The sequence below is a fragment of the Echeneis naucrates genome, chromosome 6 (assembly GCF_900963305.1).
Source record: "Echeneis naucrates chromosome 6, fEcheNa1.1, whole genome shotgun sequence".
Taxonomy (NCBI): domain Eukaryota; kingdom Metazoa; phylum Chordata; class Actinopteri; order Carangiformes; family Echeneidae; genus Echeneis; species Echeneis naucrates.
This window is the reverse complement of record NC_042516.1, coordinates 12,490,881-12,518,811: the sequence shown is the minus strand read 5'-3', so window position 1 is coordinate 12,518,811 and position 27,931 is coordinate 12,490,881. Positions and strand designations below refer to the sequence as shown.

At 42.8% G+C, this 27,931-nt stretch overlaps 5 protein-coding genes across 5 annotated transcripts; all 5 read left to right on the top strand.

Annotated features, from left to right (window-relative positions):
• Positions 1-129: 129 nt before the first annotated feature.
• Positions 130-2,129, top strand: hoxa13b (homeobox A13b). Its single transcript, XM_029504659.1, has 2 exons — positions 130-820; positions 1,036-2,129. Exons 1-2 carry the CDS (start codon positions 187-189, stop codon positions 1,272-1,274), a joined length of 873 nt encoding a protein of 290 aa, XP_029360519.1. The 5' UTR covers positions 130-186; the 3' UTR covers positions 1,275-2,129.
• Positions 2,130-8,066: 5,937 nt separating this feature from the next.
• On the top strand, positions 8,067-9,826 carry hoxa11b (homeobox A11b). Its single transcript, XM_029504837.1, has 2 exons — positions 8,067-8,670; positions 9,594-9,826. The coding sequence occupies exons 1-2, from the start codon at positions 8,067-8,069 to the stop codon at positions 9,824-9,826; spliced, it is 837 nt and encodes a 278-aa protein (XP_029360697.1).
• Positions 9,827-14,255: 4,429 nt separating this feature from the next.
• On the top strand, positions 14,256-16,235 carry hoxa10b (homeobox A10b). The gene is made up of 2 exons (XM_029504979.1): positions 14,256-15,030; positions 15,961-16,235. Exons 1-2 carry the CDS (start codon positions 14,256-14,258, stop codon positions 16,233-16,235), a joined length of 1,050 nt encoding a protein of 349 aa, XP_029360839.1.
• A 2,507-nt stretch (positions 16,236-18,742) lies between these two features.
• Positions 18,743-20,045, top strand: hoxa9b (homeobox A9b). Its single transcript, XM_029504881.1, has 2 exons — positions 18,743-19,259; positions 19,807-20,045. Exons 1-2 carry the CDS (start codon positions 18,743-18,745, stop codon positions 20,043-20,045), a joined length of 756 nt encoding a protein of 251 aa, XP_029360741.1.
• A 6,129-nt stretch (positions 20,046-26,174) lies between these two features.
• On the top strand, positions 26,175-27,931 carry hoxa2b (homeobox A2b). Its single transcript, XM_029504329.1, has 2 exons — positions 26,175-26,577; positions 27,067-27,931. The coding sequence occupies exons 1-2, from the start codon at positions 26,254-26,256 to the stop codon at positions 27,766-27,768; spliced, it is 1,026 nt and encodes a 341-aa protein (XP_029360189.1). The 5' UTR covers positions 26,175-26,253; the 3' UTR covers positions 27,769-27,931.

Sequence of the window (27,931 nt, the reverse complement as noted above, 5' to 3'; positions counted from 1 at the left end):
TTCTGCATTATCTGCTGTCTAGACGTTTATCATCTCCTTTGCATATCACGTGTTTGGCCCTGGCCAATAACCTTGCGATCTTTATGTACTCGGGCGTGTGGGTATCGTTACTCTGCCCGAGTCCCTGTCTCTGTTCAGTCGAGGGGATTTTGAAAAAGAGTTGGTCGTCTCGATGTAAGGCATGCTATGACCGCTTCATTACTCCTCCATTCGCACTGGATTGACCCGGTGATGTTTCTGTACGACAACGGCTTGGATGAAAGAAGCAAAAACATGGAAGGGTTCACTGGAGGCAATTTTGCTGCAAACCAGTGCAGGAATTTGTTAGCGCATCCAACCTCGCTGGCTCCCAGCACCACCTACACGGCGAGTGAGGTGCCAGTCTCTGGCATGGGGGAGCCTGGCAAACAATGTAGTCCCTGTTCTGCTACCCAGAGCTCACCCAATGCCTCTTTGCCTTATGGATATTTTGGCAGCAGTTATTACCCATGTCGGATGTCTCACGGCGGCGTCAAGCCTTGCGCTCAGCCCCCTGGCTACGGCGATAAATACATGGACTCGTCGGTGTCTGGTGAGGAGTTCTCAAGCAGGGCGAAAGAATTTGCCTTCTATCAGGGCTATTCGTCGGGTCCCTACCAACCCAGCTACTTGGATGTCCCTGTCGTACCTGCGCTCAGTGCGCCATCTGAGCCAAGGCATGAGCCCCTGCTGCCCATGGAGCCATACCAGCCCTGGGCCATCACCAACAGCTGGAGTGGTCAAGTTTACTGCAGCAAGGAGCAGCCCCAATCAAACCCTCTTTGGAAATCCTCTTTACAAGGTATTTTTTTTATTATTATTCTGACGGTAACTGGAAAAAATGCTTTGTTAATGGGAGGTTGTAATTATAGGCTTCTTGCTGAATGAGACTTCATGTGTAAAATGGGTATTTTTCGGTGCATAGCTCGCCTGGAAGAATAAAAGAATTGTGCGTTTGCTATATACAAATATATGCATTTATTTACATATATAAATCTAATGCATCTTTCCTCACAGACTCCATATCTGGTGGAGACAGCTCTATCCGTCGTGGGCGAAAGAAGCGTGTGCCATACACCAAGGTTCAGCTCAAAGAACTGGAGAGGGAGTACGCCACCAATAAATTCATCACCAAGGACAAAAGGAGACGGATATCGGCCCAGACAAACCTGACAGAGAGACAAGTGACAATCTGGTTTCAGAACAGGCGCGTAAAGGAGAAGAAAATCGTAAATAAATTCAAGAGTTCCAGTTAGCTCTGGAAAATACTGAAACGTGGGAGCCAAAGGCGGACACGGATGCGCTTTCATCCAAAAACTGTGCTATAATTTATTACATTACGAACGGGTTCTTTGTCGCCAGAGCGGCTGAGCTCTGACCTGCACATTTCCGTCCTCACGTTTTAATTGGAACCAGTCTTTGCGGCCTGTTGACAGAAGATCGGAAATGGCTTGCAGCACATTGACCAAGGCGATCCTCCGAGGGGATGTATGGGCCACCTTAAAATATTGACCAGAACCTTAAGACTCTGCTTTGAATGCCTGAGACACTCTGTGACTCCCTGCGCTTTTAACTCCATTTATCCGACAGAGAAGTTAAGGCCGTTCCGGTTCCAGCTGTGGGACAGATCTGTCAGCTCCAATCTGCGCTCAGCACAGTGCAAAGCTAAACAAACAGCTCTAAACTGAAATAACCGGTAATGAATCTGGAAAATATTTACCCATCTCTCTTCCAGCACTTTTTTTTTGTGTGTTTACATAGGCCTAAAATCCACTCTTAGCTTTAAGTGTCGGCTATTTCGCCATTTGAAAGGTTCAGAAAAGGGAATTCATTCACACCATCGGCTTCGTATTTACCTTTTTAAATCCAACCATTTCCTCTCTTCGTTTTATCTGTTCAGTAGGCAGTATCTGATGAAACAGTATCAACCGTGGGGCAGTCTGAGCATTTCACTAGTTCACCAACACTTGGCCCTCATGGGCTCTTTCTTTAAGCAGGGTTTTCGCTCAGACTAACCCGCCTGTCATCAGAACTGAACTATGCAACATCCGCCCGTCAGTCAGGACAAGTCCTGAAAGCTTGGGCATATTTAAACATGTAAATACTATCTGACTGCAACTATCTATCCTCCCTTTTTTGACTGCAATAGCCGAAGATTTTTGACAATAAATGTTTGAGAGATGCATTGTGATGTTGTCATTTTCGTTGATCCTTTTGTAATCGAAAATTTATTGGGGGTGTTTGATGCCCTCGGAGTGACTTTTGGAGGTCAGAACTCAGGGTAAAACAAAAGCTCCCACCCATTAGTGGTGGAGAGGCCTGTGCTGCCGTAACAGGGAGCAGCACGGAGCTCTGCACAAACCCCTCCAGCTTCGCCATCTAGTGGTGAAGCTCTGTCAGCACAGCTTCTGCCCTTCAGCTTTAATCTGTGTCCGTTTCCACTGGCTGAGTGTGGAAAAGACAGAGCTTACCTATCACTTCAAAGCTAATAACTTCACCTGCTCTTAATGAAATACACCATATAAAATTTGTAAACGAAGGAAAGAACTCCTAAATATTAGAGAACACTTTCTTCACTAATAACTAGAGCAGCTACACTTAAGCTATGGTGTTATTATTATTATTATTATTATCATTATCATCGCCATTATTATTTTACTGTATATAATGTAAGGAGCTTCATATTGTATTGTACAAATAAAGAAACAAAAATATAGGGAGTAATCTCGTACTTAATAAATATAATCTACGATGAAACAGTTTCAAAGGAAAAAGCCCTCATAGCGACGGTATTATTGTTGTTATGATTGTTGTTAGTCCTGCTATCCGATATGTTTTCATATTAAGCATTGTGTTTAAAGGTACTCGGGATCATTTATTTTTTTAAATTCCAAACACAAAATTATTTGAAAGAACCGAGAAAGGAAAATGACCGGTGAATTTCTGCTTTGTTACATCCGCGGTCCATTTCTCCAAATGCATGTGACATGTCAAAGACTAACTGCGCAAAAAAAACCAAAAAAACAATCCGCTTGTGTTTTTGTAGTGCCATTTTAAAATTTCGTTTCTAAAATTGCCTGTTCAAAATGGGAAAAAAAATCATTCATATTTATCCTTTGATGGCCTAAAATATCAAATGTGTTATGTTTTGTTTTTTTGTGTGTGCATTCATCCTCGTACGGGTTAGGGTTAGAGCTCTGTTGCCCCAATGTTCAAGAACAAATACAAAATATATACATATATAGAAATGAGGTGAAATACTGGATGAAAGCAAAAACATTAGGTCGGCTAACATTCACCTCACATGGCACCGGTTCGCCCTGAAATACTGTTGTTAATAGGATTTATTTCATTACATTACCGGGGTGAGCTGCAGAATCAGTATGCCGACGGGCTTCAGTCCAATGACTGTTTTCTCTGTGTTAAAAACTAAAAGCGGGCCTTGGCACTGACCTAAAACTGTTCACCTCCTGCAGCCAGGCACGAAACACAGGTTGCTGGTTCAGCTGCTCTGGTGGATTTGAACCGCCGGACTAGTTTGTGCCCTTTAAAAGGGGCATTTGTTGCATTAAGTAGGCGCATAAACTTCAACTGGAGATTTAACCAACGAAAGCACAGTTTCTTATGAACACCAGGAGAAGCCAGGCTGTTGATAGATTTTCTAGATGTGTTGGTCATTGAGGAAACATGACATGGCTTAAAGACATTCGGGCTGCTGTCCCTGTTCCACTCTGTTGGCTTGTTGTTGGTGTAAATGTTCTTCTATTTAGTTGAGATGGCCTCAGAAACCTTCCTGTGCGGGTCCTGTGCAGATGTGCCCCCCTCCCCTGTTGGTCTGTGCCGTTGCGCCCCCTAACAGCAGCTCAGGTTAGTGCACCCCACTCCACACGGCCCCTTTAGCATAATAATAATAATAATAATAATAATACTAATAATAATAATAATAATAATAATAATAATAATAATAATAATAATAACACAAAGTAAATCTGTGTCAAACAACAACAGTAGTTATGGAGAGGGAAAAAGTACCATCTAACCAGAATTGAAACTTGGAGTGAAATGGATCAAATAAAATCCACACAGTAGAAGTCTGAAAAAAAGAATTTATTCAAGTGGTTCAACTGATAAATACAAATCCTCAAGGCAAAGCATCATGCTATGTGTGTTTTGAGCAGTGGCGTTATATGTTGTACAATGAACCTGATTATCTTAATTTGAAAATCAAATACAGTTGAAGGTAAAATGTCGACGTGGCAAATCCCTTAAAATATCCACAGACAAAAATTAAATAAATAAAAATTAAATTAAATTAAATTAAATTAAAAATTAAAAACTAACAATATAAAATAAAATAAAGCACATTTTAGGGCAGCACGGCGGTGTAGTCATTGTTCCACAACAAGAAGGTCGCCGGTTCGGTTCCCGGCCTGGGGCCTTTCTGTGAGGTTATTCATGTTCTCCCTGCGTCTGCGTGTGTTTCCTCCCACCGTCCAAACACATCATGTTTGGGTTAACTGGGGACTTTAAATTGTCCGAAAGTGTGAGTGGTTGTTGGTCTCTGTGTTGGTCCTGTGATGGACTGGTGACCTGTCCAGGGTGGACCCCCCCCCCCCCCCCCTTCACCTAGAGTGAGCTGGGATTGGCTCCAGTACCTCCCACGACCCGGAAATGCATAAGAGATAGAAGATGAATGAATGAAGCACATTTTCTTAGAGCAGTCGAATTACACCTTAAAAGTTTTATTAAGGTTTTTGAGCGGTTGTGTTTTACAGCGCCTTCAGTTGTAAAAGCCTCAGCCGCCCCCCTCACTGCATCCGGACAACCCCCCCGCCCCAACTACCACCATACCCACAGCCCAGACACACTTTCCACACATCATAGGAAATACATATTTAACTAGTTCACTTCATAATAATAACCTGAACCCCTGAGTAACTTATATCTGTCCATTCGCTGCAATAGTTGGTCCCTTTAGAGGCAAACTAACCAAACGCACAGTAATGTGACTAAAGCCCAGCTGGGATCTTTTGTGTTCAAACTTCGGAATCGCACTGTTTTTCCAACTCATAACTTTCTAGACCTGTTTTCCTCTGAGTATTAATTCGTGGTCAATTTCAGTAGCCTGCATTTTAAATTTTGCTCAAGGCAACCATTCCACATCATCACGAATAACCATTAACGTGCAAGGATTTAATATATTTACATCTTTCTATTCTCAACCATTTTAGCTCAAAATGGAAACACAGTCTCCACACCACCAAAGCCCAACACACAGGTTTCAAACCTGCTGTCACTGTCATTCTGATTTACAGCTCTTAATCCAAAGACAAGATGAATGTAAAGAATCCTTTTTGTTGTATGTTAACGTATGTTATTTGTTTTTTGTTGCTATTTGTTTGTGTGTGTGTGGGGGGGGGGGGTTAGGGTTAGGGTTTATGTCTTTCCTTAAATAGGCCAAGACGCAAGACACAAATTTTGATTTTGATTGATCAAAAATGCTCCAAGTTATGTCATATATTTTTAAAAACCTTATAATAAACTTTAAAAATAAATGAATAAGATCACATTTTGGATAAATATTAAAACGGGCCCTTGTCTAAACTCATGTACCAAGAAACGCAAGAGCCAGACGCAGATTTTCAGACAGCTAAAGTGAACCACATTCCTGTTTTACGTGTCGACAGAAAATTCAGGGAAACCAAGAATACGGCTTTGATTTTGAAAATCCCCGTCAGCTGAGTCCCAACAGCCACATCAGCAGCAGAGACGACTGAATGTATTTTTACACTCTCGGCGTTTCCGTTTGATGCTGCATTAAATAAATGTCATACATTTATTATCCGCAGATCCTCTGCTGAACCTTTTTAAATTTGTATTTTCCAACTTCACTGAAGGTTTCAAGACAAGTGAGACGAGACTTTAATTTTAAAGCGACCCCCCCCCCCAAAAAAAAAAAAAAATAAAATTGAAAAACTTTTATGCTCGTTTTAATTAGCCTTTGGTCATCATAGATATTTAAGATCCCGTTGTTTTTTAATATACTTTTCTGTTTGATATTTCTATCTAAATCCAAAGTATCACGCACATAGGTCCAGATAGATAAGTTTACATTTAATAAAAACACAAAGTCCACATACTTTGTTTTCATTCTAACCGACTGGAGGTCAAGGTTTAATATCTTGTTTTTCGTTTCTTGTCACGACGAGATTACACGCATTTCCTGGCCAAAAATTATCCCTCCAACGCTTTTTAATTTCTACCTATTCATTTGTATCGGGTCAAACCTTTTTTGTTTTTAAAAAACAAAAACCCTGTTGGACGCATAAAGTGGAGCAGAGAGGTCTCATGTGATAAAACTGGTGATTCCGGCAGCCTCGGCCTAAATGCTGACGCTACCTCTGAGGGCCTCAATAATTCACCATAGAATGAAAAAAAAAAAAATCAGGCCTTCAAACTCATTATGTAACACACGTTTAATGGCCAAATGAACAACAGTCTCTCACGTTAGCAGGCGAAAACAAGACGCTGTGCGTTTAAGTTCAGTTCAAGTGAAACAGCAAAGCCACCTGGGCAGAGTGAAATCCTCAGTCCCATTCAGTCCTAACCCTCACCCACATGACAAACTCAGCATTTGACGTGTGAAAAGTGAATTTGGACCAAATTCTGAAATTGGCTGTATAAGAGGATTAGTGAAATGTGACACATGTGCCCACTTACTCAGGAGCGATGACAAATGAAAATGGATTGGACTGTGGGAGTTCGCCCGTGTCCAACGGGCTCTATTGGGCGTTGCAAAGAGAACAGGCGACATAAAGACCGGAGCCCCCCTCGGCAGATTCAATTATTATTCATAGCCTATAAACAACACCTGTATGTTTACGTGTGATACGCGTTCTTTGTTGACACGCGCACATATCAGCTGATCGCCCTGACGTGGACGTCACCCAGGCCGTCAGTTGCCATCTTCTAGTATTTAATTCAACATTTTACTTTTGCACAACATGAATCGCCCAGTACATTATACATAGTTCGGATAAACAGACACACGCGGACACCCTGAAATAGTGGAGTGTCAAGTTTTACACACACACACACACACACACACACAGGCAGATAAAAATCTGTGTGAAATCAGGCATCGCTTTGAAAATGTTACTCCAAAATGTTCACATCAACCATAAGATAATTCAGAAAACAGACAACCCTGTCTCTACACACTATTGTCTTTTCGTCTCCCCTGCGCCAAACTGGACGGATGCTTGGCAAAAGCGCAGCGTGACTCACATTACTGTGCCACTTGTCGACTAGATTAGTCTATATATAGCCAGAGGAGTTGTATTCGATTCGCATACTGAGATTTGAGTCCATAGCTACTGGTTCAAAACAAAAACGAAACTGTATCAGTGCTGGTTGCTTTCAAAATATATGGCACATGTATGACAGGCCTGCCTCATGCACGCACATGCTCATACACAACCTTCATGGTCGAAAATGTTCTTAAAGGGCATTGAGACGCAGAGGTTAAGGTTAGGGTTAAGGTGAGGGTTAGCTTAGGAAAAGGACTCTAAGCTACCAAAAAGTGGCAGGTTAACCATCTTGGTGTGAAATTGGCTATAATTTCCATGTATTTTCTTCCTTGTAATAAGGTAATTTAAGGAGAATAGTATACAGGCAGCTATAAGTAGCACCACCAATCAGTGCTAGAAGAAGAACTCCTATTTAAGATACTGAGCTCCTTCAAAATAGCCCAAAATCGGGTCGATGCAAAATTCCCTCTCAGTATTTTTCCTTCCCCATACAGCCAAAGGTCTTCTTTATAAACTCATTGACTCATATAGCCTACACGTTGAGGCGTAGGCTATCTGTCATTTTGTGCCAGTGGTCACATGGCTTTGGCCCTCAGGAATGGATAGAGATGGATCCCCACGTCAGCTTGTAGGTCTAAGGATTTCTGCTCCACCAGTCTGCCTCAAAGTGACTGGAGCGCAGCACCGCGGAGGAGGAACAATGCGAGGATTATTATAGGACGTTTCCAGTGGCAGAATATGGATTTTGATGAGCGGATCTCTGGCTCTAATATGTATTTACCGAGCTGCACTTACTACGTGTCCGGAACAGACTTCACTGGTCTCCCTCATTATTTAACCCAAAGCCAGTCTTCTTGCCCCAGGACATACTCGTACCAGTCCTCAGCCCTGCCACAGGTCCCGTCCGTGAGAGATGTGGCTTTCAGAGACTATGGCATTGATACTTCGACTAAATGGCACCACAGCAGGGGGAGCCTATCGCACTGCTACACTGAGGACATCATGCACAGGGACGGCTGGTCAAGCCCGACCTCACGGGGTGGAGACATCCTGGTGAAAGGCGGCTCCGGCGCCGGCCACCCCAGCTCCTCCAACCCGACCCCCGGCTTCTACGGGTCCGTCGGCAGGAACGGCGTCCTGCCGCAGGCGTTCGACCAGTTCTTCGACACGGCCTACGGGAGCGCGGAGCACGTCGCGACACCCGCGGTGCAAGCGGCGGACGCCGACAGACCAGCAGCCAGAGCTAGCCCCGCTCCCCCGGCGCACCCGGGCTCGGACACGGCGGAGAGCTGCAGCCCCAAGTCGTCCTCCGGCCACAGCGAGGAGAAACAGAGCAAGAGCAGCAGTGAGTAGCAAAATCTAACGCGCTGCTCTTAAAGCTTTTTATATGCTGTTTTATAAGCAGGTTAGGTTTATGGAGGGCCTGCAGATTTACCCTATAACAAAACTATGTTATAAACGACAAGATCACGTGCTTGGGATTGAAATTGGCCGTGAAGACTTTGGCGTTAAGATCGCCTTCCAAGATTTCAAACAAAATCCCTGCGTTTTCCTCCGTTTGTGTGTTTAAATATCCTCCTTTAACTAGCCCGTAAAACTTCATTTATATGCTAAATATATATATATATTTCCAGATATAACAAAAGTAACAATCCAAACAATTTTGATAAATCTCCCATATGTGTGTCCATGTGTTTGGGATTATTGTGCTCACCATACTCATGCTTTAATATGCGAATTTTTGGATTTACAATTGGTTTTATTCAGTGGTGACTTTAGTGGCTGCTGAGCAACATTAGTCTGACATTGGAGCAGACAGCGCCTGTTTCTTCTATAAAGATAAATATATACAAATTCACCGGATTTACAGGAATTCAGTCCCACAACTGTTTTGTGTACTGCTTCCCAAGATTTTACTCGCATAGGAAGCAAAGACAGACAATAAAGGCACATCTCATTCATGGGACTCCTGGCTGTTTGGTCCAGGCCCACGCCTTCACCCTTAAAAAGCTTTGTGCTTTTACACATTTCAATACGTTTTCACCGCTTTCGACACGCAACTCTTCATGCCCACCGTGTTCCACTATCAAGGCCAGACTTTGTTTACAAATCGCCGAGCTGCGTGCCGGAGAGGAAGGAAACACTTGAACTCCAAAGTGCACGTATAGACGACCGCGTTCGGAGCAAGAGGCACACCTATTTCACGCTGATGCAATGTGCTCAAGAGATCTCATGTGGTGACCTTTGCCCTTTATTGTGTTCCAGGTGGCCAGAGGACGCGCAAGAAGAGGTGTCCATATTCAAAGTATCAGATCAGGGAACTGGAGAGGGAATTCTTTTTCAGCGTTTACATTAACAAAGAGAAACGTCTCCAGCTCTCGCGGATGCTCAATCTGACAGACCGCCAAGTCAAAATCTGGTTTCAGAACAGAAGAATGAAGGAGAAGAAACTGAACAGAGACCGATTACAGTACTACACCACAAATCCCCTGCTATAAAAACTGAACAGACTGTCAGTGGCACGCAGCCATGCACCCTCTCATCTGTACGCATCTACATCAATACCTGGACAAGATGACGAGTTTTTTAATGTACATAAAGAATTCTACTATTTATACACTATTTTGTCATTAAACACGCTTTATCATTATCATTATCATTATTATTATCATTATTATTATTGTAGGTATACTACTCTCCTTGCCCGATCAAACAATAACTTTCCTAATTTTGTTAAGTTACGATGTTGCGTGTTTGGTGCGCTCGTGAAGAAGATCAGCTGTGTGTGAATTCCATTTATAATATTTAATAATACACGGAGAGAACTGTAATGCAATTTTTCCAAAATAATCCTAGTTTTCCTTTAAAAATCCCTAAAATTTAAATTTTGCTTCTCTTATATAAACATGCACGTGCACTGACGCACTGTGCTTATATATATATTGTTTTAGACTTCTTTTCCCACACATTTTCGCACACACGCGCAACTGTTGTGGCCGGGAATATTGACATTAAACTACTGCTGGTGTTTCCGCTTTCTCCAAATCTTATTAACTTTATTATGCAAATACAACTCGGATAACTGGAATCTGCCTTGTGTGTTATGGAAATACTCCGAAACCCCATCTGATTTTAGTGGGATGACCAGATTGCTCCACAAATGAGTGGTAGATTTTAGTTAGAAAATTACTAGTGTTTTAATCTGATACCATTTCACTGATTTCACGCATTTTAAGTCTGATGTTCAACATCTGCGCTTGACCCTCAGAGCCAGCGTTTTGTTGAGCTCTCGGCCGTAAAGTTGGATTAATCTCTAACTTCATCCTAAAGGCAAATCTCTGACTAAAGAACAAAACCCCCGAATGAAACACAATCCCCTTATTTTCTTTTATATGCCAGCACGTGCATCGTATCAAATGCAGGATATGTGGCTCTGATGCATTTTTATCCCCCCATGGCCGGAAATCCGATCTGCTGCAGTTATTATTTGATATCCATTACAAAGATGCATTCATTTCTGGGTGATGTGGAAAGAAATATTTCTAGTTTCCAAACTGCCTGTTAGGGACACTGTCTTGTCACGTGTTTGAATCCATGCAGACTTTAAAGGTCGTTTCCTTTTAAAGAATGTGTGTAGTTGTGTGATTAAGCCTCCGTCCGTGTCATGGCGGTTGTGAGACCTAAACCCCATTTTCATCCTCTAAAAGTCAGCCCGCGTTGGAACAAATGACAAGATGACACAGTGCTGTCACTGAGCTGCATGATCATTTATTTGTTGTCTAGAGCGGTTTAGGACCAAGATCATAGTTTGTTTAGTTTTTTTTAAACATACAGACACTGACTTTAGGTCATAAGGATGCAAACTTCGAATAGATGAAGGTAAACTGAACCCAATGCATATCCTGCCGAAGACTATGGCTAGAAATTTGTTTCTAGCCATAGTCGTTGTTTTATGTCCACCACAAGGGCCCTGACAACAACCTAAATGGCCTGCCATAAGCTAATAAGGGCCCTGATGCCTTCCTTATAACGTGCATCCCGTGAGGCTCCCAGGAATTCCGCTTTGATTGCTGCACATCCTCCCAGTTGCTCCAGTAACTTGGCCATAAAACGCGGATTCGTCTGGAGCATTTGGAGTGTAGTGCAATAAAGCGTCTGAGACCAAGGTTATTAACTGTGACTAAGGGGCCGAAAAACAACGGCTGGGAGCAGTGAAAGCTTGTGTTCACCAACCTTTCCGGCGTCATTTGTTTCAGCATCTTACCGTGGCAGGAATATTCCGCGTCCGCGTTGCGTCTCGGCGCCGGCCTGCTGCAGTCCTTCGTCCACTGGGTGGCGCTCCTCAGATCAATGTCATTGCCGTGAATTGAGATATAAAAGAAGTTTGTCTCGGCTGCTCTAAAAATGTCACCACCTCAGGATTTCATTCTTTAAGGTAGGCACGGAAATATTAGCATATTCATTTAAATCTGCAGGCGGGGGTTCCAAGCGCGATTTAAGGAAGTATGTCCATTTTTTTACACCCCCCCCCCCACCCCAACCCATCTAGTTCATCTCCATCTGAAAGGCGCCGAGGTGAACACGCTGTTTGAGATGCATTGATGTAGGCCTAATGGAAGCATTACTGTAAAAATGTCTGGAGGTAAATAGCGCAAGAAAAGCAGTTTATTTCTGCACATCAACTTGGATGCAGGTTCTCAGGTCGTAGTTTCCTGAAAGTTATGGGCCTGGAGTGACTAATGCACACGAACATACAGGATCACCAGGGCCTATATCCAGGGCGTTTGTGTGGCTCACTAACTTTTATAATCTCTGCACACTTTAAAATGTAAGCTTAACGTCATTTTATGAACGATATGTTGGATTTATGTTTTCTACGTGTTATGTGGATATTGTAAACTTTTAATTGTCTCATACAGACAAATTGTTCACTTTACTATTTTGTTGCATCTCTTTGCGTCCATGTATGTGCGTGTGTGTTTCACTGAGTGGCTGGCGCGGAGGTGGAAAAGGGGGCTTTTTGACACAACAGTCACTTTGGGGGGATTTCTATTAATTACTCTAACGTTTCTTAGAAAGGAATTAAATTAAAAAGAAAAGTTTTATGGGAATAATAAAAGAGGAAGAGGTCACCCACCGCGCACGCAGGAACATCACAGGAGACAATCCAATAGGGTTAATGAATATTATCATTCATTGCAGCCAGACTGCTGGACGTTTGACGCCATAAAAATTGCTTTAGGCAACATAAACTGTAGCTCTGATTCCTAGACTTATTGGCTCCAGACTCATAGGAAAATGCAGTGAGCCAATGTTGTATTTCAGGGTAAACTTATCTTTGGAGACATTATAGGCTGACCTAAATCTGTAGACCTGTGTTATAAACCCCCTGACCCATTGACGGCCTTTTAAGGAAACATAGGTGGCGTGTTTTTTTTATTTAGTTTTATTATATTTTTTAAATTTTATATACTATATATATATATGTGTGTGTGTGTGTGTGTGCGCGCGCGTAAATATATAAACATATATTTAAAATTATTGCAGAAGTCCATGGTACAATTTTTCGTTACCTGTTTGTTGTTAATATGATTAAAACCAAATGTAATTTTTATTTACTTGCAGGAGTAAAAAACACAAATCCGATTCGCGGCAGGTTTTTGAGCCTGCTTATTTTTGAATGAGACCAATCGACATCACTTAATATTTGGTAAGTTTTGAACTGTGCTACGCAAGTAAATTTGACAAATTTATCTACTTTTGTTTTGTCACGGTTATTATGATTTTCGATTTTTGATCCCCCCCCATCGCCTTCACTTCAGACGGCCTATTGTCTATAAATTTCAACACAAGGGAAAGAGACTTAGGAGAGGAAAAAGTGAAGCTTTGTAATATATGAAAAAGGAAAAACTGAAAATGCACATTGATAATTTTATTCGTCCCTGCAGCGGATGGTTGAGTAGGAGGTGTTGCTTTCTTTGATACTAAAACACACTTGGAAAGAATGGGAGCTGTGTGTGTGTATGTGTGTGTGTAGGTCTTAAAATGCGTGTGCATACGTGTTTGTAGTGAGTAAATACGCAGAGACCCCTGAAATTCCCAGTGGTTCATTAAAGTGATAAAAGCAAGATGAACAAATTGTAATATAGCCTATGCTGTAGCGAGCTACAATTTTGCAACCCTGCCAGTATTTGGTGATCATATTGAGAAAAATGTAACTCCAGGGCATTGTTTAACTGTGGCGCTTACTTCACTGTCTGCAAGTCTTAACACGGCCCTTTGCAGTAAAAGGTGGCTGGACGCGGTCATGGCATTTCCACCCGCAGTATTCACAGCACATATGGGGTTGAAGGAGCTTTGACGGAAGTGACTTTGCACTGGTCTGAACTGCATTACAGGGAAACACCGTGTTCACAGCTACGGGACAGTCCACGAGGAATGCTTGAAATAGACTAATAATAACCATCAGAGCAGCTCCAGAAGGACCCAGAGACCCCTCGACCTTTTTTGGATCTTTGATGCACCCTGAGCTTCTCTGGGGTAGCTGGAGATCCCTTCATTTTACAGAGCTGTAAAACTGGCTGTAAAGCTATGCATTGCGCATAATTATTAGGGACAGCTTTCAACAACTGAGACGTCACATATGGGTTGATGTTAAATTTACATAGGCATCTCCAGACTAATAGGCGGTGATCGAGGTTTACAATCCGAGAGATTTAAAGATTTTACTTAAACCTCTCGGATGCACCATTCCCCCCCATTCCCCCACAGTTTTCTCTTTACTTAGCCTAAAACAAAATATATGACACAGTGGAGCTGGCTGGTCGGACTGGGAGGAGTCTGTGGTCGCCTGGTGTTTTAATTGGCTGCAGGCTACAGTGAGAAGCGTGAGTATCAGTAATTATTCAGCAATGTTTTGCACAAGAAATGTCAGCCAGAAAGGACTATCTTCATCCTCCGTCAAATTATACCACGACGATGACATGCCCCAACAACCAGGCTGGAAATTCGTTTTTTGTGGACTCCTTAATCAACGTGAGAACCGACACTGGTTCATATTACCAGAGTAACGGCGTGTATCTGCAACCGGCGCCGGAATATTCATATGGACTCTCCGGTGGCTCTTGTTTCCCGGGGATCGGTAAGCGCAACGAGCCAAGCACCCAGAGCGTGATCCCTTCCTCTGCTCCGTATGTCCAAGGGATGGAAACGTGGCTGGAAACGTCGCGATCCTGTCGGGTGGATCAGCCCAGCGTCCAGCACATGGCTCAGTGTTCGTTCTCACCGAGCATAAAAGAGGAGGGCGCATACTGCCTCTATGAGTCAGACAAATGTCCTAAAGGAGGGACAGTGGATGACATTTCCTACTCCACCGCATCATGCCCGGTGACCGGCAGCACCGTGCCAGTTCCCGGCTACTTCCGCCTGTCTCAGACATACACCACCTCCAGGCTCTACCATGATGTCCAGCCAAATATGAATCACTTCACTCTACAACGACCTCCCCGCCTGGACAGCCAGTCCTCCCAGCCGCCGGCTGTCTCTGCGGAGCCCGAGCGCAGGGAGAGCCACGAGGAGGCGCCTCTCCCTGCGCCCTGCGCCCCGGCCGGGGAGGAGGACAGCCGCCTCTCGTCGGACAGCTCATCCTCCCCCGAGCCCGCCGAGACGTGCAGTGCGGAGTGTCCAGAAAAGCCAGGCAAAGGTGAAGAGTCGACATACACTGTAAAAACAAACACGGCACATGTTATTTTTACGCGTCCATTAAGCAGTGATTTCTAACCACAAAGGAATGCGTCAGGGCTGAATGCTGGGTTTTGGATTCATATTTAGGTCAACAGCCAGTCACTCAAAGGCGTGTGTTAGTCGGCTATTTACAGATTTGTCAGGCATTAGGTGAAAGTGAACGTGACTTAACCAATCAGAGCCGAGGACCAGCGCCATTGTGTTTTAGTAGCTGTTGTTTTAGATTCCACACAGGCTGCTATAGCTGTGCCAGACTGACGCGCATCATGCAGGCCTCCTTTATTTGTTTTAGGAAGTTTTCATAGCTCCCAGTAAAGCACACACCTATACACACAAATGCATACTTGCATTTCTTGAATATAATAACTTGTTAATTATAATTTCGTGTAAGGAAACAGCAAATCCAGTTCAGTGTAGTTTGTGTTTTCTGCACTGCACGACTCTTGATTTCTTTTTGTGTCCTCATCAAAGGAACAGGCCTTGCAGTAATTTCAGCAGGCTGTTTTGATTCCTCATTGTGGTGCAGTTGGCCACAGATTGCTGTGCTTAAGGCTGTTTAACAGGAGCATCTGGAAGTGTCTGGTGAAAAGCTGAAGTCCAGAGATGCATAGATGTATCTACAGAGGAGGATGGTGGCAGAAATCAAAAAGAACAAAGAAATCAGTCTTTATAAGGAGCTGTGCGGCGGAATGTATCCACCGAACATATTGGGGGTGTACACTTTGATACCAACTGGACAAAAATTGTCATTATTTTTGAACTCTCTGTCATCTCTTCGAAAAAAAAAAACAAAAAAACAAAAAAACCCGCACAATCTCTCCAGATGTAATGGCTTTGTCACACCTGTTGCCTCACACCTCTAACGTGCAATGTCTCGCTTTCATTGCAGGAGATGGAAAAATGGAAAGCACGGCCAATTGGCTCACAGCAAAGAGTGGCCGAAAGAAGCGCTGCCCCTACACCAAGCACCAGACTCTGGAGCTGGAGAAGGAGTTTCTCTTCAACATGTACTTAACAAGAGAGCGTCGTCTGGAGATCAGCCGCAGTGTGCACCTCACTGACAGGCAAGTCAAAATCTGGTTCCAAAACAGGAGGATGAAACTGAAAAAAATGAGCCGGGAGAATAGGATTCGAGAGCTCTCCAGCAACTTCAGTTTCTCATGAGACTGTCTGCGTCTCTGGCGCCCCGTACTCCATCCATGGCAAAGGCGCCTATGCAGAGCCCCCCCACCCCCCCACCCAAATGTGAGAATGTCCATGGAAAATAGGACCCTACTGCTAACTTATTGTTGTTATTTCGAAATGTTATTTTCACGTCTCTTTTAGTTTGTCGTGGATATGTATTTATAAATGGCTACATTTGTAACGTTGATCCATTGTGTTGAAAATGTTCAGGATGTGACCACAATGTTTCAGAGCTTCAGGCTTGTACATATTGTATATTCAACCTGAGTGAACCATTGGAATCTGCATGCTGGACTAACCCTTGGGATACTTGTGTTACAGTTACATGTCGGCCTTTATGTGACAGCTTAAGAACCCAAGAGGACTGATGAATATTTGCACATTTTGCTGGTCAAATTAATAAAACCATCCATGCAACTGTAGACTTCTTATTTCATCCAGTAAGCCAGGGGCTGCGTGCTGCTTCCATCTTCCAGCTGACACATGTACAGTGCGTGCATGGTGATAATGTCTTTGTGTTTTGGACCGAGTCCGTTTTATATACTTGATACCTGAAAGGGATTTTCTAGTTCGGGCCTGATAAAGATATCCAGATACTTTGTTGCCCTTTATTGTGGATATCAGTTAGGTTAGTCTTCATCGCTATTAGAAGCACTTCCTTAAAATAAGAATAAGACACCAACCCCCCCCCCCCCGTCCCAAAAAAAAAAAGAAGAAAGAAAAAAGTACTAACAATATTTTTGTTGTTTCGATTTTAAGTAACGGCTCATCTAGATGCTCCAAAATGGCGTGAAAACAGTTTGAGAATTGTTTGAACAACGTTTCACAACACCAGACTGTATAGTTTCCGTTTCTTTTGTATCTGATTGTTGTCTTTTGCGCTTTTGCATGTTCCTACATCTGGAATCGGTTGGTTAGGTGGATTTTAACCTGGTTAACTACAGAATTTCATAGTATGGAGTTTGGAGGGAAAAGGAGGAGAGCGGACTGTTGAGTGGTTTAGGTAGTCTCATGTTGTTGGGCTTTATTATTTCTCCCACAACACGAAACTGCCTTGATTACCTCAGTAAAACTCGTCGCATCATGAAAAACGAATCACGATTAATAACTTAATGATTTTTGGTAAAATTAATTATATATAAAAATACAATAACGTTTATTATTTTTTGTTTTTATTTTTTTTCGTTTTGTTTTACTTTTTGTGAGTGAACGGACGTCAATTGAGGATTCTTATCTCTCAGTGGAAATTTGTCTCTATGAAACCATGACACAGGAAGTATGGATGTATCTCGATATGCACAGATTTCTATTTATTTATTTGTTTTTGTCAAAGATAAAAGTTTTCACCACGTCTGCAATTCGGGAATATCTCTGAAGGCTTTCCAACTCATTTGTGTGATGACCTAAAACAGGAAGTGAGGCTACAGGGTGGGAAAAAGAAAGGATTTAGTCTTGTATGTGTTGAGGAGAGGAGCAAAGGACAGACAAGGCCTCGGTTATGATCATTGCAGTCTGCCAGTTGCCTCGCCGTATAGGAAACGCCGGATGCGTCTGCTTGCACCACAGAATGGACACAAAGGCTGAGCTTTATTGGTGATATTTAGCTTAGACAGCCAGGTTGTAACCTTAAGAAAAACAACCCAATTGCCCGTGATAAAAAGGACTGTTATATAGCACCTAAATAACCTCACCCCACTTTTCGTTTTAGACTGCCTTCAAAGTGGACTCACCACCCCGCAGACACAGCAGTGTGTAGCTTGGAAACTGTCTCTGTCCCTTAATATGTTTAGATGTTGTAAAATCCAGCAGTGGTCCTTTAAACACATTTGCTAGTTTTTTTTAATTAAAAAGTCAAATTAGCTCCTAACAGATTTTTTTTTTCAAATGTCATTGGGTTTTTTTCTTTTTTCTTTTCTTCTCTCTCTCTCTTTGTTTGTTTGTTTTTTTTTGTTTGGTTTTGTTTTTTGTTTTTTTTTTTGGGGGGGGGGGGGTTGGTATATTATAAATAAATTATCCCATTAGGTTTTTATGAATACACCTTTTTTAAGTGAAGAGGCTGTTTCTCAAATGGAGCCTTTAAAGTAGTGTTACCCTCGCGCCCCCCCCGCCCCTCTCTCCTTTCAACTCCGTTTGATTACACTTACATACGATGTCTTGACAAAAAATCTGAACGTTTATTGCTTATAAAACGAAATATTTCCCAATAAAGGCGCGGGGATTTGCTATTAAAATATGGTGGGGAAAATGGTGGCCATTTAGCTGAGCAGCAGGCTGATTTATTATTTATTGTTCTGTCCCACGGTCACGTGTTTGGGGCGCCCTATCCAGTGTTGGGCAAGGTTCAACTTACTGGACGCATTGAGCTCCAAGCTGGTGCAGGAAAGCAGCACATTACACCATGCAATGAATCAGATTTTTCTAAACATTGTAGGACTATAACGTGCCATTGTTGTATTATATTTTTTTTTCCTTCTGCATTTTTTGCAATGTCGATGTTGGGAACGAGTTATTACGTTGACTCGCGTGTTCTTCCCGAGCAGGAAGATATTGCACCGAGGTACTCATCAGCTGCAGGGGTGGAGCAGGCGATGCTCACCGAATATGGCGGACAGGAATCTTGTCCTTTGCAGACGAAATCTTCTATTTTTGGCGGATCTTGGAGTCCCATGTCGGCCCACCCTCCGAACTCAGCCACTCCGACCTATATTCATCACCATTACACGAACGGGGACAGCGATGGCATGTTTACGCGCTCCTGGGCGTTGGACCCGGTCTCTGCGTCCCTGTGTCTGACGGGATTACCATCGACAGCCATGCATTATGAGATCAAACCCGAGCCTATGATTGGGAGTGCTGAGTGCACAACTTTGGAGACTCACACACCTCTTTTGTCTGACATCGAAAACGCCGCGTCCCTTGCGGAGATTCCTTGCGAAACCGCATCCGCGTCTAAGCGCGCCGTCGACAGCCCGTCAGCGGAGGAAACGAGGGAGACAGATGCAAGTAAGCATTGCGGTGTTTCACTTTTTTTTACTCTGCTCACTTCATGGGCTGATTTAGACGAATGAACGTGGCCTGAAGATTTGGCGGAAATACTTTGGATGTCCTGTCTGGTTTAGCAGCTGTAAACATTTATGGCCAATATTGTTTATAGGCTCACAGAGATATACCATGCTAATATACCAGCTCAGTGCAATCCTTAAAATATTAGATAAATATTGTTCATAGAGGCTGGCTCACTCCCCTGAATATTTACACCAAATTTTCAAAGGAGTCTGGTCAGGCCTTTTCTATCCTTAGTCCTCAATTTGCTCACCTCAAAGCGAAAATGACCCAAAATGATAGCTGGACAAATATACAGCCAAATCTTCCCAGGAGGAGCATGTCCCCCCCACCCCCACCCCACACACACTCATTCTCTAAAGATAGTCAATAAACTGGTCTTGTTTTTGAGTCCCACTCTGGGAGCATTAACTCTCTTCTCTCGTGGTTTTTTTTTTTTTTTTGTTGTTGTTTTTTTTTTTTTTTTTTTTGACCCCCTTGTTTCCAGATAACCCGTCATCCAACTGGCTTCACGCAAAGCCCACCAGAAAAAAGCGTTGTCCGTATACAAAGCACCAAATCCTCGAACTGGAAAAGGAGTTTCTGTTTAACATGTACCTCCCCCGGGATCGTAGATATGAGGTAGCCAGACTCCTGAATTTGACCGAGAGGCAGGTGAAAATCTGGTTTCAGAACCGCAGGATGAAGATGAAGAAAGAAAACAAAGACCGACGGAGGGACAGTTAACTGGTTTTTGAAGGGAGGGAGGGAGGGAGGGGGGTTTAAGGGGGTTTCAGGGGGTTGGGGTGGGGAACGTCTACCCTAAATATCTCTGAGTTGTTCCGCATATTGCTGTAAAGTTTGTGTTATCACACCTTGCTGGATCTTTTTTTTCTATGATATCCGGTGGTCCATGTTTGTAAGAGGACAAAGTCTCGTCCGAATTTCGATGTTGTATTTTTGCGCACACACATAGTAACTTTAGGCAATTTGTTATTTGCATGAAATGATCCTTGACTACCTGAAAGTGTTTCAGCTACCTACTTGGATTGTTTAAGTTATTGTATTTGCAACTCTAGGTGTATTTTAACCGTTAACCTTTGGTCCATTTGTGAAAGCACTGTGCACACTTAAAATACCTCGGCTCTCCTGATTTCATCCAAAATAAAGAGTAGTTTGTATAGCACATAGATTGGCTCATGGCTTTTTGATTTGTCGTGCACTTTAACCAAAACATGCACCCTATTTTGCAAATATTTAAACAGAATATGCATAAAAGATATTGAGGCAAAAATACTGCCTCAACATCATGTACTACCCTCGTCAACCTTTAAACTTTTGGGACAAGATTAAAAGTTTTACTTCTTTTAAAAAACAGAAGAATGTAACAGTTTTTACTGCAGGGAAAAAATATCCAAAAATCACTTTTACTACGAGTTTCCTGGTTTGTAACCATTCGGCTTTATAGTGCAAACAACCCGAATAAACCACAAAAACTTCGCGAGGCCTCTCCAGATTTTTTTTCTCATAAATGTTCTTCTGGCATAGAGCTGCAGCAATAATAATATTATTTACACAGCCCAATAATATTATTGTGGAAATGAGAGGGCAATAGTTATTTGATTTACATTTGCCTTTTTTGTTTTTATTTATTTATATATTTTTTATTTATTTACATTTACACCAAATGTTGAATATAAGGATGAAAACGTGGTAAAAAAATATGGGGAAAAATATTGGGAATTAATGGATCCTTGTTTGAATGAATATTATCTGCAAACTAATTAAAAGTAGCGATATAACAAATTTTGGAAATGTAAAACAAATTAAGCTAAAAAATGTAATACAAATAAAACAATTAACAGAAATAACACAATGGAACACATTCTAATATTATATTGTACACAGTTGTAGTATGAATCACAAGATCAAAATTTCTTCACAATTCTTTGTTCTTTTCAGGTCTCTCTCAGACTGCATGTGCTTTCTGCAATCAACCACAATCACAGTTTTAGCTGCTTTAAGGGACGAAAACAGCAAAGCAGCATTTCAACTGATGCTCGGCTTTAGAGTCAAATAAGTTGGCTAATAGAGACGAAGATAAGATATATAGAATGGCCTCAAGGAACACACACACATACACACGAACACAAACCAAGCAGATGGGTATGTCTTAAAAAGTCAAATTACTTTACAACCGTCTGCAACAATTAGACTGTCTCGGCGCAGAGACATCCGTTTGTTGCTCAGAGCAAAGCAGAGCTCTAAGGACACACACAAACACACACACAAACACACACACACGCACACGCACACGCACACACACGCACGCACACACAAACACTAATACATACACCAACCGCAAACACACAAAGAGAAAGAGAGAGATAATTGAAATGCTAATAAATGATTCAAACAAACCGAGCATACATCATATAATTAAAAAATATAAAAATAAAGTGAGTGAAAAACAAAGATGGCAGACGCCGGAGCCCTGATGGTGTTTTGGGCTCTGAGCAGCAGTGAGTGCTGCTGTGCTTCTCACCACCAGCAGGTGGAGGCAGCGGCTCATCTGAGGAACATCATTCAGTCTGCACTGCCCACAAACGTCCTCCCCATTCATGAATTACCTGCACCAATTGTATCGTTGGCCTATTCATCATGGACCATCTCATCCATCTATGTGTTCTGTTTGGTTTTATAGTAGTTAAATTACAGCACGAATTGCTCCTTGAAGATCCATATTTAATTAAAGTGGGTCTTTGTTTGACTAGAAGTTTTTACATTTATTCTCCTTTGTGAGAGAAACAAAACAGATCATGAAATATCCTCCCATTGTGTCTTTGCACACTTTAAACATGCCTTCACCTGTGATAACTGCACTTGGATGTATACATGTACACATGTTCCACTACATCCTCATTTAAGAGACCAATGATTGCATTCACAGTAAATGAAATAATTAATATACAACTGTGGGAGTGCTTGTCTGCATACTTTTAGATGTTATGGGTGCAAAAGGTGCATTCAGATTTCTGATGTATGTCATGTCAGCATCATGTGTATTCCAGGAATTAGACTGGGCCTCACCCGGACCCGAGCTGAGATGAACTTGAGAAGAAGGATATTCCCTCCTCCTTCCTTTTTCCATCTTCCCCTTCCTTCCACCCCCTCCTCTCCCATCTCACCCTTTTTTCCTACCACAACCTCAAAGGTCGCCCACATGCACTCCATTAACTCTCCTTATCCATCCTGGGGGAAAGTGTAAAAATATTAAGGATAACTGATATTACAATTTTTCAAAAACATGACAAATACAGATGTCATACCATGCAAACCTTTACCAACGTTAATTCAGCCTCCAGAAACTGCTTCTGCACAGAGATGCCATTCCAGTTTGACTCCTATGAATGTCTGGGTGAATATGTTTTGGAGAAACTGGAGAGTGAGGAGCCACGCTGCAGAGAAACAGAAGGCTGAAGGATGTTGTTTGCAGTGACCTCGTCCGACCCCTATACATCAAACCTCATGACACTTCTGGTGACAGAGGAGGCCACAAGTAAACTCTGGAAAAGAAGTTCAGGGGAGTAACGTTATGAGCACATGGGAGTCTGTTTGATTCACTTATCCCCACTGCCAGTAGTTTTGCTGTGTCAGATGTTCTGTGAAATGTTACTGTGCTGTTAGATGAACTTATAGGCTACATAGGATTAATGTCGTTTTTGTTTGAGATACACTCTTTGAGTTAGGACTTTGCTTTCTGGAGTTTCCTTCATCAGGGACACACAGTTTACAATTTCAGTTTTTTTTTCTCCAATTAATTTCACAGTTTTAAAATTTTATTCAAATCCGTATTAATACCGTTTTTGCTTTTACCTCCAGAGCAACTAAACAAGGACATTTGATCAAGCAGGAAGTGAACAGACAGACAGGCTGGGTGTTTTCGTGGAAGAGGTAGGTGGTATCCTTTATCAGGCTAACAGAGCATAGCCTATTGTTGAAAAATGTATCTTTCAATATTAATAACAAGGTTTTTTTTGCATGAATATTATTTATTTTGTTGCCACCAATGCCAATATTCATTTTTTCTTTTTTTTTTTTATTATTGAGGATTAAAAGGCCCCAAGATCATAGTAGTGAGATATTTCTGCACATGTAGGTATGCAAAGCAGTTTGATTTATTGGCCCGAAGTAACTGTCAAATCGTCTCATGAATTATGGGGCTCTATTAAAAAAATGCTTGAAAGTCCTGCTTTGTCTCTAGGACACACACACACACACACACACACACACACACACACACACGGCTCGACGCCAAATGTGTTTCCCAGGTCTCCTACTGTATAGCTCAAAGGCACTCTTGCATAGTTTTTTTTTCTCAGTTTTCCCTCACAGGTGGAATATGATGTGGTAAATGATATATTACAGTGTCAGTGACTGAAACAACAGGCAGTAAACACTTTCAGAAAAACTGTCAGCCCTTTCAACAAATTCCCATCTCAAAAATATCGCAGGGCCTAATAAACATAAACATGAGTAATATTTTACACCCTGAAAAAAAAAAAACAAAACCCAAGACAAAAACAAAAACCTCAGCAGATGCACGTTTATTCACCGTTAAATTGTTTATTCTCTCGTCTGGTTCGACATTCCTTTGGCACAGCAAAACAATTCGACACCACAGTGCACACCACAGACTAACATTTTAATACATTTTTCAGACAAACACATTTAAAGCAGTTCTTTAGTGGATGCAGGTTTTGGCCTGTTTGCCTCCCAGATGTCGCTTGTTGTCTGAGAACAGACGGAGAACGAGCTGCTCATCCGGACACACCGTCACACCGACAGCAGGCTGCAGAGCGCGGACTGATGTCTGTGCAGCTCTGACGAGGAGGAGGAAGAAGAAGATATAAATCAGAAATATTTTCTGCGACACGAATTGTGAAATATGCTCATGTGTCAGCATGCGATGTTTAGTTTCCTGTAAATCAACCACTGCTGAGGAAAATTTATCTTCCTCTTTGTTCTGTGCTCTGCTACACCTGTGTGGATCTAAATCTGTGAGCCGTGGCGGGCAAATGCTGTTTAGATAAACCACAATTTATCTGCACATTCTAATGATAAGGAAAAGGGAAATAAGGTGGTTAGTTTGGATGGTAATTTGCAAAAAAAAAAAAAAAAAAGCTCGGAATGCTGAACAGTGGGCTCCAAGCAAACGAAATTCGATCATCTACAATATATTTGTCTCATCTATGATTCATTTGTAATCCCCATCTTGACAGAACAGCTGATATTATTTTTTTTAAACTATTAACGAATCCTTGGCTAGTATTCCTTCATGATGGTTGTATATACAGGCCCCAGTGAAAACTGTCACAGGGTATGTGAAAAAGAGAAAGGTATGAGTCTGAATGGGATTTCTGCTGAATGCCAACACCCACTCACCTCAGCAAACAATTGGTCCCACGTAAAAGCAGCTCCTTTCGTTTCTATACCACTGGCCGAGTCCACTCCTCTCTTCTTTCTTTTTTTTCTGTGCCAGGATAGTCCTTTTTGCAAACGAGAAAAGGCGATAAATTGTCGTTTTGTTTTCTGGATTTCTGGTATATTATCCAGCGAATACGCAGGGACCTTCGTGCGTAATGGCCGTGCGTCTCATTCGTGCTTCTAGAGAAATCTCCCACATTTATACGTCGAAAACCTCTCCTACAGACTACCTAGAGAGTGGTTGTCCTCTTCCTGGCCATATATGATCTAAGGGAGTGTTAGATGGTTTAAATGTGTTCTTAGGGCAGGGAGCTGTCAGACCTTTTGGCGAGAAAGATTGATCACACACAGGCTACTAGGGCTCTTTGTTTAGAGCCTGAGCAATAAACAGCCTTTCCTCTGCTTCACACTACAGTGGCAAATCATGTCCACTCTCCGCTATGTTGTAACCAATAATGCTGAAGTGTATGGATGATGGCTTAGGTCAATATTATCCCAATAGCTTTGGCGAAAATAAAATAAACGAAATGGGACGTGGGGCAGGGAGCTATAAACTGGGAAATGATGATAGATGCGCCTTAAATAACCCAACTGCTGTCTTTCAAGTACACAAATATTATGTTTTCAGCAAATTACAGCTGTTAATACTCTGTAGACCAATATGCCGGTTTGACCTGCAATATCGTAACCTATTGGGCGCCATATAAAAAGAGGTGAAATGCCAAAATAATGAAAATCTGGTGAACGCAAAATTGAAAAAAATAAAATAAAAATAACCCCCCCCTCTCTGCCTTATGCTTGCGGTGTGCTGTGGTGTGTGTATGTTGGGGGAGGGGCGGACATGTTGTTGGATGTCTGGTGCAGCTATCATCTCCAAACCTCCAACATAGTCTCTGTGCAGATTAACACCTTGGCGCTGATAATGACTGCAGCCTTTATGGGACAAATGTAACTGACAAATGATTTGTGGAACGACATGAAGTGCCAGAAATAAATTGCCCCCCACTCTCTCTTTTCTCTCTCTCTCCACAACTGAAATGCGCGTACACTCACTACAAACTGCGCGATCCCGCAGTTTTGTTTTGTTTTGTTTTTTTTGTTGTTGTTTGGGTGTTGGAAGGGCTGACGTAAAAATGTGTAAATATAACAACCCCTACCCCCGGAATGAGGCGTTACCCATCCGAGGTTTTCGATCAATCACAGGGGACAGTGCCGTCTTTTGATAAAAACCCCAAATTGTCATTGGGCCGATGCAATCATGTGACAAGCAGCACGGTCTAATTCCAACCATGTCCTCATGAATGCAAGAGTTTATGGCATAGAGGTCTCCATACGACTATAACCACTTTAGTAGTTTATGGAAATTAATTGCTCATTATTATTATTAGTATTATTATCATTGTTATTTTTAGTATTATTATTTCTGTCCCCTCTGATATCACTGGGGCTTCAGGACAAGAAGGAGGAGATGAATTACGAATTTGGGCGAGAAAGTGGTTTTATCAACAGCCAGCCGTCGCTCGCTGAGTGCCTGACATCTCTCACTAACCCTGTCGGTGATGCATTTCAGAGTTCATCAATCAAGAGCTCGGCGCTTTCACACTCGACACTGATTCCTCCTCCTTTCGAGCAGACCATCCCCGGCCTGAGCCGCTCCAAGCAGCCTCTGAAGGGCTGCAGTCCGCTGCACACCGCATCCCTGCCGCCGGAGTACCCCTGGATGAAGGAGAAGAAAAGCATCAAGAGGAGCCAGACTGCTGCTGCTGCTGCTGCTGCTGCCGCTGCTTCATCTGCTCCCCCGACACCGACTGACTCTTCACCGCTCTACTTCTCCCCCCAAGGCAAGACATGATGATTAATAACCTCCATGCAGAAGGCTCCTCGTTGTCTGAGGATTCCCCCCATTGCAAGGAGACGCATCCCGGGCCTCGTGCGACGTGGGCGTCCCTTTGAGCCAGTAGAGCATTTTGATTTAAGCATGCTTAATCTCATCAAGTAACGCACTGACTTGTGATGCAGTGTAAGAGCGTTAATGTCTGACAGTAATGGAGAGTGATAGATTATTCTTACACGGGCCAGCAGCTGGCATGTTCATTAATCTTCACCCTCCGTCCAGTGCTGTCCACGCAGACCCATCATATTCTGCCTGGGGCCCATAAATCTTCCCAGTCCTGGGGTTGGCCTGACACAAGTTTTACCCCATAGTACCTGTTTTCCAACCGTGTTGCTGTTTTCATTTTGTGATCACTGGCTGTCATGTGATGGAGATGATATACATGAGGTAACCTTTGGTTTATTTTGTTTAGGTTCGCCAGAGGTAGCAGACGGCGGTGTTGGCGGCGGAGGAGCATCCAGGAGGCTGAGGACAGCTTACACCAACACCCAGCTCCTGGAGCTGGAGAAAGAGTTTCATTTCAACAAATACCTGTGCAGACCGAGGCGGGTGGAAATAGCGGCTCTGCTGGATTTAACGGAGAAGCAGGTGAAAGTTTGGTTTCAAAACAGGAGGATGAAACACAAGAGGCAGACGCACTGCAAGGAGAACCGGGACAGCGAGGGGAAATACGCGGGTCTGGACGACGGGCCGGGGGAGGAGTTCGAGCCGGCGGCGGACAGCGGCGAGGCCGGGACTGTCCCGGAGAGGGAGAGGTATTTCCACCAGAATACCTTGACTTCACATCAGTGTCAGAACGGAGACAATGGGGACACTGTTACGCCTTTGAACAGCAATGAGAAAAATCCCAAACATTTTCCAAACCCGGCACCCACTGTTCCTATGTGCGTGTCAACAATAGGCCCGGACAATGACCAGTCTCCGGGCCTGGACGGATCTTTGCAGGATTTCCAAGTTTTCTCGTCCTCCTCCTCTTTCTCACCGAGTTTGTCAGATTCAGCGCATAGTCCTCTGCCTTTACCATCCGACACGTTTGACCTTTTCTCCGAAACGCTCACAATCATCGACCTCCAGAACTTAAGTTACTGAAATATTTGCTGTCCATTTCTTTCTCAGACTCTTGTGTTCAGTCAGAGTAGCTACTCAGTTTTAGCGCGAAGGGCGGAATAATAGATCTCAGAAATAAGGTAAGTTAAAGCAAAAACATACTGTTTCGCCTACATGGACTGTTTATTCCATTAGGCTGATAGGG

Coding starts and splice junctions, on each gene's coding strand:
- hoxa11b (XM_029504837.1), top strand. CDS start 8,067: ATGGATTTTGATGAGCGGATCTCTGGCTCTAATATGTATTTACCGAGC. Junction 8,671..9,593: donor GGAGAAACAGAGCAAGAGCA/GCAGTGAGTAGC, acceptor ATTGTGTTCCAG/GTGGCCAGAGGACGCGCAAG.
- hoxa10b (XM_029504979.1), top strand. CDS start 14,256: ATGTCAGCCAGAAAGGACTATCTTCATCCTCCGTCAAATTATACCACG. Junction 15,031..15,960: donor TCCAGAAAAGCCAGGCAAAG/GTGAAGAGTCGA, acceptor CTTTCATTGCAG/GAGATGGAAAAATGGAAAGC.
- hoxa13b (XM_029504659.1), top strand. CDS start 187: ATGACCGCTTCATTACTCCTCCATTCGCACTGGATTGACCCGGTGATG. Junction 821..1,035: donor TTGGAAATCCTCTTTACAAG/GTATTTTTTTTA, acceptor CTTTCCTCACAG/ACTCCATATCTGGTGGAGAC.
- hoxa2b (XM_029504329.1), top strand. CDS start 26,254: ATGAATTACGAATTTGGGCGAGAAAGTGGTTTTATCAACAGCCAGCCG. Junction 26,578..27,066: donor CTGCTGCCGCTGCTTCATCT/GCTCCCCCGACA, acceptor GATATACATGAG/GTAACCTTTGGTTTATTTTG.
- hoxa9b (XM_029504881.1), top strand. CDS start 18,743: ATGTCGATGTTGGGAACGAGTTATTACGTTGACTCGCGTGTTCTTCCC. Junction 19,260..19,806: donor AACGAGGGAGACAGATGCAA/GTAAGCATTGCG, acceptor CCTTGTTTCCAG/ATAACCCGTCATCCAACTGG.